The following is a 14,779-nucleotide window of genomic DNA, read 5'->3' on the forward strand; positions in this document are numbered from 1 at the left end:
AGCTTAGACAAAAAAACTATATTACAGCTTAAACAATTAGAAAGTTACAAATTCTTTAACAAATCCCGTAGTTTATAATTGATCTCAACAGAGATTGAATGAATTCAAGTGATTTTATTTTCTCTAATTATTTTCTGCAAAACTTAATAGTTTCAGTAAACAACACAACATAATGCATCATTATGTGTTCATGTTTCAATATTTTATTAGAATATGCCAGCTGACAAATATCAGAGATGAAGACTATTTTTTACCTTTCAACCATCCATTTAAGAAGAAAAAAACTTAATTTTATAGTATTTGTTGATATTTTGCACAGAATCTATTTGAACTCACTTATGTCATATGGCAAATATGATGAACTCTGTGTTGTCAGACGAATTTTAAAATAATGACCACCAACATCATGCACATATTATTCGAGATTTTTACATAAACACCATTATGGCAAATCGCCTGTCATGAATTTTAAAAGCTTAAGCTGTTTGAAATAGGTCAATGATATATATCAAGCTTAATCCCCCCTCCCCCAAGGATGCCCTCGATGCAACACATGAACCATGAATGTGGAGGATAAATGAGTCAGGATGCAAGATTAGTCAAGATGACAACCTGCCCAATAAATAATTTATTTTAGAGGGATATAAATCCACATCCTTCAACATCATGCCTGAAACCATAATGGTTGTTGACCAAATAAGTGGAACAATATCCAATATCTAAGATCACTGACTTTAGGAGATTGCTGTAGCTTGCTTGTTATACTATTAACAATTGAAATCTAGATATTGTTGTATTGAGAGGATAAGAAAGAAAGTATAATAAAAACAGAAAAGAAGAAATGGATGAAAGGAAGAAGGGAGATGGGTAAGTTTGATCATCTAACCTTGCCGAACATCCTTATTGTCTTCTCAAAATATTATCAAGTTAAGGTGAACATAGTTGCATTTTAAAGAAGTCCCAGTTTGATATATACATATAAAAAACCAATCAGCTTGCATACACAACACACGAGAAATTTAACAAGAAGCAGGCTGCAACCAGGAAATTATGGTGTAAGAGTTAAAAAGTTATGAGGTGAGTGGTAAAAGTGGCAAAGATGTTGAGTACAAAGGACCAGTTCAGACCGTGCTTAAAGACATGCAACCAATGATGAAGTACCATAAGCAATGGAAAGACATTGGTGAACAACAGAAGTTCAAATCTTACAACTGAGATAATGATCTGTAGTCAAGTTGTTGCAGTGGCCAAACAAAGCATGAGCAACTATGAAGTTGATGAAAGAAAACTGATGAAGTCACTGATGTGTCTTTTGATGGATATTGCAAGAGACAGCATGAGCAACCAAGTGATTTTTGTATGACTTGGAGAATGCAGAATTCAAGAGCTTTGAAAATTGTCACTCTACAATCTATAGGCTCTAACGTTATGATCATTACTGTATTGCTATCCTTTTTCAACACAACCAATAATTTAAACTCCACAAATAAATGAAAAAACCATACTCAAATGGATAAAGTGTGATTTTTCCTTTTCTTAGGCAGGCTCATTACTAATGGCTACATGCCTGACAATAGATGACCATTTAAAAGCATAGCATGAGTCCGAAACAAATTTGATGCATCTCAGTTATTATATCATAGGCAATAATATTCCTTAGGCAAGAATGACATCATGAAAAGGTGTATATGAATTTCATTACCTTCCATATGGGAGAAAGTCCCCGAAAGCAAAAACCAAACCAAAAACAAGAACAGCTGCTCCAACTCCCAACTATCTTGCATTGAAGTCCAATCAGACGATGTAGCTGACTAGTAGCCTATATATACTCATGATTTTTCAATTAGAATTTTGAAAAACATTGAGAAGATGCCCTTTACCTTGGTACCAAGACCAATTGTATTCTGTTCCGATTCAATAGGTGCATCATAATCTATTGCTTGATTAAGTTGGTCCTCCTCAGCTTTTTTCTGCTCAAGTGCAGACCTAAGCATATAATTTAAAAAGTTATGATATGTGCAATTCAAGGAGTGATAAATATGTAGGATATTTTCAAGAAGTAAAAGACTTGTCATGATTCAACCTGTAGAGGTCAATAAAAAAAAAAGATTGTACAGGAGTAAGACTGCATATCAAAAAACTTCAAATCAAGTTTCCTGTTTTGTTTTAGAAGAATCAGTGCCATAGAGAGTATAGGTTTTTTCCGGCAACTCTTTCATTAGCCAAAACCTTATAATCATAGAATAAAGAGCATTCTAACAAATAAACACAATATTTCTCTCACATGGAATGCTTTTTTTGGATAAAAAATCACATAATGCTCAAGAAGAAAAAACATTGTCTACACTAAAGTACTAAAACATGAATAGGTGGCAGAAGACAATCATTAATTTGTTACAACTGTGTAAACCAAGAATAGTTTTCCCCAAGATTTTAAATCCTATGGGACGGGGTTGTCCCAATTTTTTCATGGAATAGGACACACCGCCACCCTGTCCCATTCCGACACTTGGATAGAGGATATCCCAAGATGTCCTGATTGGGACACTGGGATGCTAGTGGGATGGCTCCATCTGACACATGGGATGATACCCTATCCTGGTGTCTTGCGGGACGTTCCGTTGGAATCTGAATCCTTGATTTTTCTGTCTACTCTTGCCTATTACTTGAGTGAAAAGTAGCAGTTGTCAACACGAGGTTGATCACATACCACAAAAGCATCAGTTTGCAAATATCTATATTGCTATATGGATCCTACTTCTGGTTCTAGTTCAATGTCGAATGTGCCACTAATTTAGTCAAACTCCTCGGTCACCCAATCCTCTTCTAATCCTTCATAAGTATTTGGACCATGGATTGGACAACATACTTCACTAGTCCATACCGGACATACCATAATATGTCAAACTAGCAAGGTACCTAATATCTATGCCAGTACACACTTTGATATGATACTGTTCTAACATATGGCACTACACTTCTGCTGTGTTGGCACCAACAAGTGTGCTGTGTTTCATTATTATGCCATATCATACTGGTCCATACCTTATCGATATCGGTGCCAAGATCTAGACTCTCCTAACTAATGGCATCTCTAGCCAGTGATGCACATGTTTAAACTTTAAACCATCGTTGAGAGTGTTTGGCTGACTATACAAGTTATCTGACAATCTTCCACCAAATATTTACTATATGCACTTGTGAAATCTTGTGGATAACCTTTTCTTTCTATTGATTGGATTCATGTTTATCATGTGGCTGATCCTAGGGAATTTTCTTAAAAAAAAAAAATCATCAAATACGATTCAATTTAAGCAAAACTTTCAGGAAGCATTATCTTCCTTTCTTTTCTTGATACAATCAAACATCATAAAACATGGTACCATCATCACTACATTTTATGTTCTTAGCACTCATAAAATTTTGCTATCTTCCCATCACACATAAATGAAATGATCTATAAAATGCAAAATTAACCATGTAAAGTTATTCTAAGACAAGGGTTCCAGCACCTTTGCCCATGGGAGTGGCTTGCACATGCCATCGCAAAATAAAGAAAAATATTTAAAACAAAATTATTGGTACAGGTCAATACCCTGAAATATATAGGCATGCATGTTCCGTGCTGACACAGCACGACATGATACATGTCCAACATTGTTAGTGTCTGAATCCTTGTCCTCAGATAAGCTTGATATTGAAATGACTACCACCAGCATGGAGGAACTCATATCCAGAATCACCAGTTTGAAAAGTTAATAGAACTAATGGTAGTGAATAGAGAAAACACAGTATAACATATAACCAAGATGTTTTAAACCTAATAATGTTGATTAAGCATATTTATATGAACTCAAGTAGAAGCAAAATTGGGAAGTAATATTTTTACCTCCTGACATTCTCCACTTTCTCCAAGAATTGCCGATCTAAGACTGCATCACTTGATTTTCGATCAATACCACTAGTTAATTGAGGTGCCCCTACAAGAAAGAAGTATTTTCAAGAAACACTAAGCCAGATCTAGAGTATCATTAAAAAATGAATACAGATATAATCAACCAATAAAAAGCCCAGAGTCCAAACAAATCACAAGAAAAAAGAACAATTAAATAGTGATCTGGTGCCTTATAAACGACAGAAGTGACATAGTTTTCTTGGGCATGCAAGTGAATAAAACCCAGAAACTTAAGCACATGAGAAATTAGTTTCAAATTACAAAATCTGAATTTGCATATGTTGCTAGAAGGGTGACTGAGAGATGCTCAACTTGTATGAAACCCACCGAGTATGGCACATACTCACTAAATACAATGAACAGCACTCTTATAGTAGCTATACTTGCATGTACGACAGGACACAATGTAAAACCCAGCAAGATGGTCTCCATGACCAGGACACTAGTGAGCTGATCAAGATGTGAAATTGTGAATACATTGACTAACAGAGTCAACAACAAGAGCTTCTGTTGATGATTTAACATCTGTTCTATCCAGCCCACCCCAGCTGTGAAAAATAATTTTACATGAAAAAACAAAAAATATCTTGACCCAACTTAAGATTGACACCTGGCAATAGGTGACAATGGTTTGCCGTACCGGGCTGAACCGCCCGGTACGGGGCGTACCGAGCCGGACCGGTCCTTACCGGTCCGGTTCGGCCTGTTTTTCGGAAAACGACCCCGAACCGCACCGAACCGCCCGGTTCGGTGCGGTTCGGGCCCATACCGCCCGGAATCGGACGGTATAGCTCGGTTCGCCGTCGATTCGGGGTGAACCAAACCGTACCGCCCAGAAGACCATTTCACATAGGGGAGGGGGGAGGGGGGAAGGTGGGGGCCTTTTCACGTGGTTGGGGGAGGGAGGGGGGAGAAAATGGGCGTGGCCCACTTCACATGGGGGAGGGCCTGGTGCTTTAATAAGCACCAGGCCTTCGGTGTTCTCAGAGAGTTCTCAGAGAACACCCATGGCCGTGGGCAACTTAATCGTTGAGACCTCAAAAAATTAGAAAAGAAGGCAAAATTTTGTGAAATTGGAGGAGTGATTTGAGAAGAGGCTGATCTTTGGCCGGAGGTAAGATAATCTGTTATTTTGTTAGTAAATATTTTGTTAGTAAAAACGAAGGCTGATCTTTGTTTTTGTTGTTTTGGTATGATTTAATTATATGTGATAGATCTTTGGAAGATCTACACAATGACACCAAAATTTTAATTTTCGTTAATTATATATTTTTTAAATATTTTTAAATATTTATTTATTTAAAAATTAAAAAAATAATAAATTTTAGGAAAAAAATTAGAGTTTGGAATCATGTTTAGAATGATTCAAGCTACTTAAATCTAATTTTAATTTTTTTTCAAATATTTAAAATTAAAAAATTATTTTTTTAATTATTTAAATTAAAAAATTTAATTATAAAATAAAAAATATATAAAAATAGTGTTATATTTTAGTTAATTTAAAAATATTATTTGAAGCATATAACATATTTATTTTGAATTTATAAGTTTTAAAATAATTATTAAAATTATTTTAAAATTATATATAATTATTTTAATTATCATTAAACTATCGTGTTTTGTTATACTTACATATATTTTAATTATATATATATACTGCGGACGATCTTGCATGTGGAGTAGGGTCCATGGATATATCTGGATCATCCTCGCATTATGGATCCTATTATCCACAGCCACCTTATGATCCATATGCATATGGTGCATCCGAGACATCATCTTCTAGTGGTTACTACTCTATACAGCCTGGAGCATCTTACGGATCAGATTTTGCTACTGGCATATTTGGATGGGTTCCTCCACAACCGTACCATCATCTCGAGGATACTTCTCAGAGTCAGAATTTTAGCGAGAGGTCTGAGATGTCTTACAATCCAGAGAGATGCCTTATGAGATGATGAATATTCGAGAGTACGGTGCAGCTTGGCTAGAGGGTTGGACTGATATCCCTTCAGACTATGTTGATGATCCAGACATCTACGAGCGTCACAGACACTCGATAAGGAATTAAATGCAGAGTACATCTTAAGGTTCGTATATCAGTTATTGCGCTTTGTACTTAAATATTTAGATACATTTTAATGCGTATTTTATATATTTTTTCTTTAGTTTTAAGATGACATAGTTGAAATATAATGTAAATAAATATATGTTTGAAATTTTGGATCAAGAGTCTTTGTACCGCAACTTAACTCCAAATTGAACCCAAATATGTCAATAATGTGCAATATAATACCATATTGAGGTTGTATTTATCAATTATTAACTTCAAAAATTCAAAAAAAAATTAAAAATCGAAAAAAATATTGTGTACCGGTATCGGACCGGTACGCCTAGGCGTACCATATATCAGTACGGTACAGTACCGGTATCGTACCGGTCCGTCACAGACACGCCGTCCGATACCGGTACAGCGAACCTTGGATGACATGATAGCAAATAATGAGATGCTTAAAACTAGAAAATATGATCCAAAAGTAGTGCAGATACCCTAAATTCAAAGTTTGATGACATGTCTATATGACTGGAAAAGAAAAAACAACAAGATCAAACACAACAGAATGACATGGCAGGAAACCATGGTATTTAGAACACATACAACGAACTTACGCTGAATTCTCGATTTAGGCTTTCCAGAAATCAATTTGCTGCATCAAGAAGACACAATTGCCAATGAATACTTGAAAGAAAACAATGTATGCTAACAGTAAGAATCAAAGCAGCTCTAACTAAGAGAAAAGCTAAAGTACAACTAAATCAGCAATCATTGACAGTGAAAAAAAATTAATCGCAAATTTGTCAAGTATAAACTCATATTCTTAAGATACAAATCACTAACTTATTAATTATTAATAAAGGTAAAGGTCGTTGGACTTTCTGAAACATCAAGTTTATGTATGATATCAAAATTTGAGGAAATTCATTACACAGATTTTTCCAAAATATATAATAAAATTAAAAATTCATTGTTTCTGACAATAATTGCTCAAAACTTTGGGGAAAAGTAACAAGATTTTGCATTGCATGTATGTATATTAATGTCCAAGAAACCGACATTTCTTTTTTTTATTTTGAACCAAGAATAGAGAATAATGGAAATTTGACTTCTATATTTTTATAGTAATTTGTGCCTAGAGATGGAAACTTCCACAAAAATAAGATAGTCGCTATAACATAACTGCTAAGTGCTAACAAATTAATGGTTGAATAAATTTACCCAGAATTCACTCTCTTGGGACTAGACACCAAAATATTTCAAATTTCTTCAAACTCACAAATAAGAGTTTAATCTAGCTAACATGCTCCTCAAAGATTCAATCTATCACAAGCAACCAAGTCCAACTGACACAGCAAAAAAGAAAGAAGGGATGATTTGATCAACAAGGATATGCTTTTAAGTTCAACACACAAACAGAAGAAAATTATATTGAAGAATTCTTCACTTGGTAAAAGAAATTCTCTCGACAAGAATTTTATTAATATCTCAAAAGCTCCCTTAGAAATGTATTACATGCATATTTATAGGACATGATACCCTAACCCTAATTCAGGCATTAAACTTGACACAGAATCATACTCGATAATAAGAAAACATACTAGAATTATTCTATTAAAAATATGGAAATGTGACGAAATTTTGATATTGTCCCTAATTTAGGCATTAAAATCCTAAGATGCTTAGCATGGTCTAGTTGATCATAGTATCTGTTGGCTGCGCCTTATGCAGCATCACATCTTCCCCATCTCAAAAGTAAAAAAATCAAAGAAGAAAAACCCAGCAAAAATCATAGGCTTACAGATGTTGATTACCTAATTTCTATTTCAGCTAACAGTAATGTAGATCTCTTAATTGGGTAGATATCAACTGTTATAACAAAAAATTCAATTTTGGCAGAGACTTCAAACCTGATCACAGCATGCCAGTAACATATTCTATTAAAGTTCCATATCATAATTTTCCAGGCACATCAAGTGTTGAAAATGCATAATATTTTTGTGTGCATATATTGCCAACACTTGAGCAGCACAAGTGCAAAACATAACACTTCATTCCACAATATATGTAAATAATCTATCCAAGAGTCTAGCTTAAACACTAGCGAAAATGAACTGCAATACCTAACATGAAGGGATTGGAGGTTGGAGGGTCTAAATCATGGGTTGTATGAATGTACCTTAATGACAGATTTCCTATTATCAAGGCCTAACTATACAAAGTTTGGTCTAGTGACTCCATAATTTTCCCACTTCAACACTTGCAGATTAAGTTCATGAGCTAAACAAGGAATCAGCTGAAACAAATGTGAATGACTAGTTTTCAAGCAGTATAAAAGGATGAACCAAAAGGGACCAAAAACATGCAAAAGAGAGACCATAGACAAACTAATCGTTCAAAATAAAACATGGATAAACATAAGGCATTAATATCGTATAAGTATACCTTGATTCTGATGCAGAAGGCATGCTCTCCTTCAATTTCTTCGTATCATTATTCTACAGGGAGAACAAATAAAGGACACCCAAAGAGATAAATATAGAAATGTGATATGATGTAAAGGTGGGTCACAATCTATAATATTGCAAAGTAAAACTTAAAAATAAGAATATTATGTAATGCCACATATACAAGAATCTTATATCAATGTCCAAGAAGAGGCATCTAAGTTGCATCACAAATTAGGGAAAGTACAACTCTATTTAGAAATATTTTGACTTAAACTAGGTGGAAGAGACTGTGTTTCATTGGAATGTGGAAGATATAAATTATAATGACTAGATAACTTAAAGAAGCACCACATACTTAAACAAAATATTCTAATCTTTTTATCATTGAAGAGTTAAAGAGCGGTTTTACATGGACATGGACACATCCAAGTGTATGACTTGGCACACACACCACACACAGAGAGAGAGAGGAGAGAGAGAGAGAATGTAACAAAATGAAAGAAACAATTTTAACTAAGAAGAACATTAAAAGAAACTATATGTCAAGGTCTTTTCTCATCCCAATATCCCTATTAGCAAGGATATAAAGAAAAAAAGATGGCACGCCACCACATTATTTTAGTACTACCTACATGATCTTTATAAATAACAAAAGCCCACTTCCAAATGTCATTACAGATTTACTGTAATACAAACTCATTAGTTCTTTAAGGAGTTCAACTCTCTACCAATCTCTAAGTGCTACAACCAAAGATTTTGATAAGTATCCAAAGTATATGACATATGTTGAATCCGAATATGTATCTTATATGGATTCTTGGAGGTGGAAGCAAGTTTCCAGGTAATACAATTGAAGAGGCCTGGTCGAGCAAGACAGTATCTTGCTTTTTTTTTTTCCCAAACACATTGAGAACAGGATAAGATATTCTTAAACAAAATGAACTGCAAAAATATCCCATAAGAGAATTTTCATTTGCATCAAATTTATATCTTGATAAAAGATGTTTTCTACAGGAGAATCAGTGGAAGTAGATGTATTCTAAGGCAATAAATTTTCTTGAAATGTTAAGCAGCACAGTTTCTAAAATGTGAACAAATTGCACAAATATGCAAAAAAACTTTTCTTCCATATGTAATCAAACTGCAAAAAAATTACCTTTTCTTTCTTCATAGGTTCAGTCCCGAAACCACGTTTCTTTGAAGCAAAACAAAGTATATTATTAGTCTCACAAATTTCCCGATTGTACTTAATTGACATACATCTCCCGACAAGTATGCTACTTCCAGAACCTGGAATGCATGCCTACAATTTCCAATGCTCAGTTATGAGAAGATATGTAGACTCTTTCAAAGAAATATCATAAAGAGAATGAAAGAAAGCTCTAACCTCAATAGGCTTTATATCTATAAAGAGTTTTTACCGTATAATCTTCTCAATAAAGAAATCAAAATTCAATAAAAATGATATTCAACACAAATAGCAAATTAAAATGTTGAAAGTGGATTACCTTTTTCCCACTGAGAGGATCCCAGACTTTGTTAATCCATTAGTAAGAAACTTCTCTAAGAAGATACTATAGAAATGATATTATTTTCATCAAAAATAAATTTATCAAGCCCATCTTTCAACCACCAACATTGAACTTAACTGTCAAATTCAACCCACTGTAGTTGTTCTACGATAACAGATAGTGCATGCCTTGTATGGTTTCCCAAGTCCTCCAAAGTAACCATACACACCTAAGAGAACATGCAACATAAACTCATACTTGGTTTACACTCTGAATGCCAAAATGTCGATGACCAATACGGTGTGTATGGACCCCTTAAGCCGTAACATGCAAATATAGAGCCTTTCTTTAGTCCCCCTATTACTTCTCCACCTCTACCTCTTTCCTTCCTGTTTAGACTACCTGACCTTCCCAGCGTCCGACACAAACTCTCTGCACTGATTCATAAACTTAATAAATTCTGCTGGCTTCTTTGATACATTTTCTTCAAGTAAAAAGGGCCATGCTCGATAACCATACAATCAAATCAGTGTCTCCAGACATCATGATTTCAAGTAGACTCCTAGGTAGTTTACCCATTTTTAGTTATACCCGTCCAAAATTAGCAGCCATATGAACTAACAAAAGGAAACAGCCTTTGCTATTCCCCTTGAATAGAATCTTTTCCTTTCACAAGCTGAAAGCAATACAAGTAGCATCCTCATTTACAAATTTTAATAAATTCAATTCCTGAGAGTAATTCCACTGTTTAACAATATTTCGCTAATTCAACAAAAGAAAGATGCGAAAAAGAAAAGCTGCAGGCAAATTAGAAAGAGAAAGCAGAATGGCGGATCGCTTACCGCTGCGGGGAGGCAGAAATCCATGGCCGGAGAGCGGAGGCGCTGCGTAGGCCAAGGAGATAACGGGAGCGCAGGAAGTCGAGAGGCCTGGTCCCAGGGGAGGAAATGGATCGCGCCATATTGCGATAGCTATCACTTGCGCACGCCACGGTGGATGGGGTGCGCCTGATAATATCCAACGCCCAAGGGCATGGCCAGACAGGGTCGCCGCAAGCTGCGGTCGCAACAATATCAATCATGGATTCATAGCGGACACCATATCAGGGCGCGGTCGGAACCCGTCCGCTCCAGCGTCCAGCCGGATGGGCTTGGAGTAGTGTCATGGCCCGGCCCATTGGGCCTTAAACCCAGCCCAATACACAAATAAAAAGAAAAAAGAAGGAAGAAACAGAGGAGAAGACTTCCGAAGGAGTTTTCTTCCTCCTCACACCGACTCTCAATCGGAGTTAGAAAGAGGCCCCCTTCGGCTCTATTTAAGGAGGGGATCCTTCTCTCTCTCTTCCACTGAAAATCCCGAAGTTCATCGGCGGCAATCACGAAAAAATCATCGCGGAAGACCGACTATGTGCCCGACTAATTTTCTCGTCAGAAAACCTCGCCGGTGTCGAAGGTGAGCCTCCTCCCCTTCTTCTCTTCTCCTCCTTTCTTTCCGTGCCGGTGTGCACGCTCGCCGGCGATCGGAGTCGCAGGATTTCTTTAAGAAAAAGATTTCGGTTTTGTTTGGATTTCGGCGTTAGTGGTCGCAGTCGGTCATCGGATTTATATTTTTTTGGACGGTGGGTCGCCGCCCTCCTGCCGATGGCCGCCCCCATGTCGGCTGCGCCTCTAATCGGCCAATCAATGGGGGGACCATACGGTCCCCTGTTTTGCCAAAAGAGATCACGGGAAGAAGAAAAAAAAAAAAGAAAAAGAAAAAAAAGAAAGAAAAGAAAAATAAAAATAAAAAAAATAAAAATAAAATAAAAAAATAATAAATAGACTCTCTTTTCTCTCTCTCTTCAACCTGAACTAGTATTTTTCTCTCTCTAAAATTTTTCTCTCTCTCTACTTTCTCTCTCTAGATTATTTCTCTCTCCTAAGATTTTTAAAATTTTGAGAAGAATGATGATGAATTGAAATTTGTCCTAATAATAAATTTTGATCTGTGATCGTTGAACAGTATATTGGCATCCACCTTGATCAAATCTAATATTTTTTAAGATTTTATTTTTTATAATTTTATTGAATTATCTACATGATAATTTCAACATGATTTGATCTGATCGATCAGATTTATTGAATCATATCGTCTGAAGAGTCCAAGATGAATTTTCTTTTTCTAAATTTTTTTTTCTCTAAAATTATTTCTCTCTGGATCGATTTCTCTCTCTAAAAAGATTTATCAATAAAAAATTTTTTTTAATATTTCTGATCTAATAAAGAATCCTGATCCATGATTATCGGACAGCGTACTGGCACTCACTTTGATTAGATTCGATATTTCTCAATTTGATTATCCATGATCCTGATTTAACTATGATTTGGATTAGATCATTTTGATCACATCAATCGAGATGTTGGACTGTGGCATCTGATTAATTTGGATTGTATCTCATGAATTCTCTCTCCTCTAATTTCTCTCTCTACTTGATTTTATGAAACCAATGAAGAAACCTCGATCCTATCACTTCGAATCCGATTTGATCTGATAGTCAAATTTTGGATCGTTTATGTCCTAATTAGATTTTGATTAGATAAAATTAGATGATCGGACCCAATCTAAATCGTTGAAATATGGTATTCGTATTCTTTCTGATTATTGAATTTAATCTCGTATAGGTATCATTGACACTTGATAATTGGATATTGTGATATGATTTATGAACTGAAGAATTTGAGAAAAAAATTTATAGAATTATGTGGATTTATTAGAATGCATTCGAGATAAGTAATGTTTCATTTTTTTTAGATTTATCGATAAATTATAATATATTTTTCTGACATGATTTGTGAAACGATGCATGAATTGGATGAATGATATTTTGTTATGAAAATATCATATTTTGATATGTTATGATGAAGCATGATTGGACATATTGATTTCATGATGCATTATATTGATTGATTTCGATACTACATGATTATATATTTTTTTATCTAAATTAGAATATAAAATATGATTTATGAAGAATTCTAATATGAGAACAATATGAATTGACAACCTGACTATGTAAAGAACTTCGTCAATTGGGGTATATACATTGGCAATTGATTTGTCTTGAGGGTTTATATCGCAGAGAGATCAATGATATATCGTTAGAGAGACCAGCGACAAACCATTGGAAAGACCAACGGTTCTGAAGGACTTTACTGCCAAATGATTCGTAGCTCACTGTAAGAAGATACGTGGTATCATGACCCTGTCATAGGAAAAATATGATCATAACTCATGGTTGATAAAAAGAACTTAAGAATGAAAGAAACTGAAATCTCGAAAGAAGATCCGAATTTTTTAAAAAAAAATAAATTTGGCATGAACTATATTGCATAATCGAAATTAATTTTAAATTGACGAACTCTGTATGCTTATTTTCTATAAATAATTATTTACTTAAATGTCTGATAAAATCTATTGAAAGTGATCATTGCTTACTAGGCTGTCTAGCTTATTACCTCCTATTTTACTATTTTTACAGATATTGAAGAATTAAGATGATACAAGATAGGAACGAAAGAGTGATTAGAAGCAGAACTTTCATACTTTTATTTAAACCTAAAGTCTTATTGAATTTAATGTAAGGCTTATTGAATATTGTGAAAGTTATTGAGATATTAAAGTTAAAATTTGGATTGTTATCTTTTCGATTTAAATTATTGACTAATTATTCTACTGTGAAGTATTGATTCATGATAAGATGCCTTGCATGCTTATGGAAAGAGTTTTCTATGAGTATGCGGCGGTTGCCATGATCCTCGATTCACAATCTCAGATTGGGGACGTGACAATTAAAGTGGTATCAAAGCATTAGTGGATGAACTAAGATGTGTATAGAATAAGTGTTAGTGGATAGACACTAGAGACATTATGGTGTAGATCTTTGATGATTGTAGTGAAAAAAATTTTTATAATTTTTGGTTAAATATTGAGATTATGTATGAAAGGATCACAAGAAATTATGACATATAGAATTTGAAATATAATGGATGATCTATGGATCATGATATGATTAGTTAGATTTTGATCGAAAAGTAATTACAAAAGGATTGACATAAAATTTTATTGTGCATTGTGGTTATTAATTTGATCATTGATTATTCAAGTGAATCGTAAGCTCAAATTCGATGTGAGAATAATACTATGATATTACTTCTAGTTAAGAAGTTGACTATTATTGGTAAGATAAAGATTTGATGATAAAATATTATTTCAGGATGGACTATGAAAGTCTTTTATGATGTTTGATTGGAATATTTATCAAAATTGAATTTGCTATGTGGATCATATATAAAGTGGCATATTAGGATGAATGCATATTCAAGGATATTGCAAAAAAACTTATTTCTTATTGATGAAATCGATTATGAGATTGTCAGATATTCATTGTGCTAGAATTTTTAATCATTATCCTTGGATCTAAATAATAGATCTTATTGTATCTTTTGGAGACTATATGATGTGTATGAAATTTTAATTTAAAGATTTCGTATCTAAGTTGATCAAAAAATTTTCTGACATTGTTGTTGAGGTTGTTAGTGAAAAAAACTGATATCTTTAGATTAAGATAAAAAATCCGATTTATATTTATTCGAGAGTATGAGATATATGTGAATTTGTAATTTAAAATTTTTGGATTTAGAAATTGATATGAAGTTCCTTTACTTTGGTTAGTGAGGTCCTTGATGGAATCTATTAAATGAGGAATTGATTTTTTGAGGCTTGTATGATTGTTATAAAAAGATACTTGATAGATATTGAAGATCCTAAT

The 14,779-nt window shown here is 34.2% G+C and overlaps 1 protein-coding gene across 2 annotated transcripts in view; it reads right to left on the bottom strand.

Moving 5' to 3' along the window:
* Positions 1-10,968, bottom strand: part of LOC105048840 (uncharacterized) — a 32,211-nt gene extending 21,243 nt beyond the window's left edge. Inside the window, exons 1-7 of one of the 2 annotated variants that reach the window (XM_073261246.1) lie at positions 10,815-10,968; positions 9,618-9,764; positions 8,457-8,509; positions 6,626-6,663; positions 3,890-3,980; positions 1,881-1,986; positions 1,703-1,773 (exon numbers count right to left, since the gene is read on the bottom strand). In XM_073261246.1, the coding sequence (XP_073117347.1) occupies positions 1,703-1,773; positions 1,881-1,986; positions 3,890-3,980; positions 6,626-6,663; positions 8,457-8,509; positions 9,618-9,764; positions 10,815-10,838 (530 nt within the window). In that variant the 5' untranslated portion in view covers positions 10,839-10,968. The remainder of the gene's footprint in view (positions 1-1,702; positions 1,774-1,880; positions 1,987-3,889; positions 3,981-6,625; positions 6,664-8,456; positions 8,510-9,617; positions 9,765-10,814) is intronic. The other variant, XM_073261247.1, reaches the window with a different exon arrangement.
* Between the last annotated feature and the right edge of the window lie 3,811 nt (positions 10,969-14,779).

Source organism: Elaeis guineensis, chromosome 7, assembly GCF_000442705.2.
Source record: "Elaeis guineensis isolate ETL-2024a chromosome 7, EG11, whole genome shotgun sequence".
In the NCBI taxonomy this organism is placed as follows: domain Eukaryota; kingdom Viridiplantae; phylum Streptophyta; class Magnoliopsida; order Arecales; family Arecaceae; genus Elaeis; species Elaeis guineensis.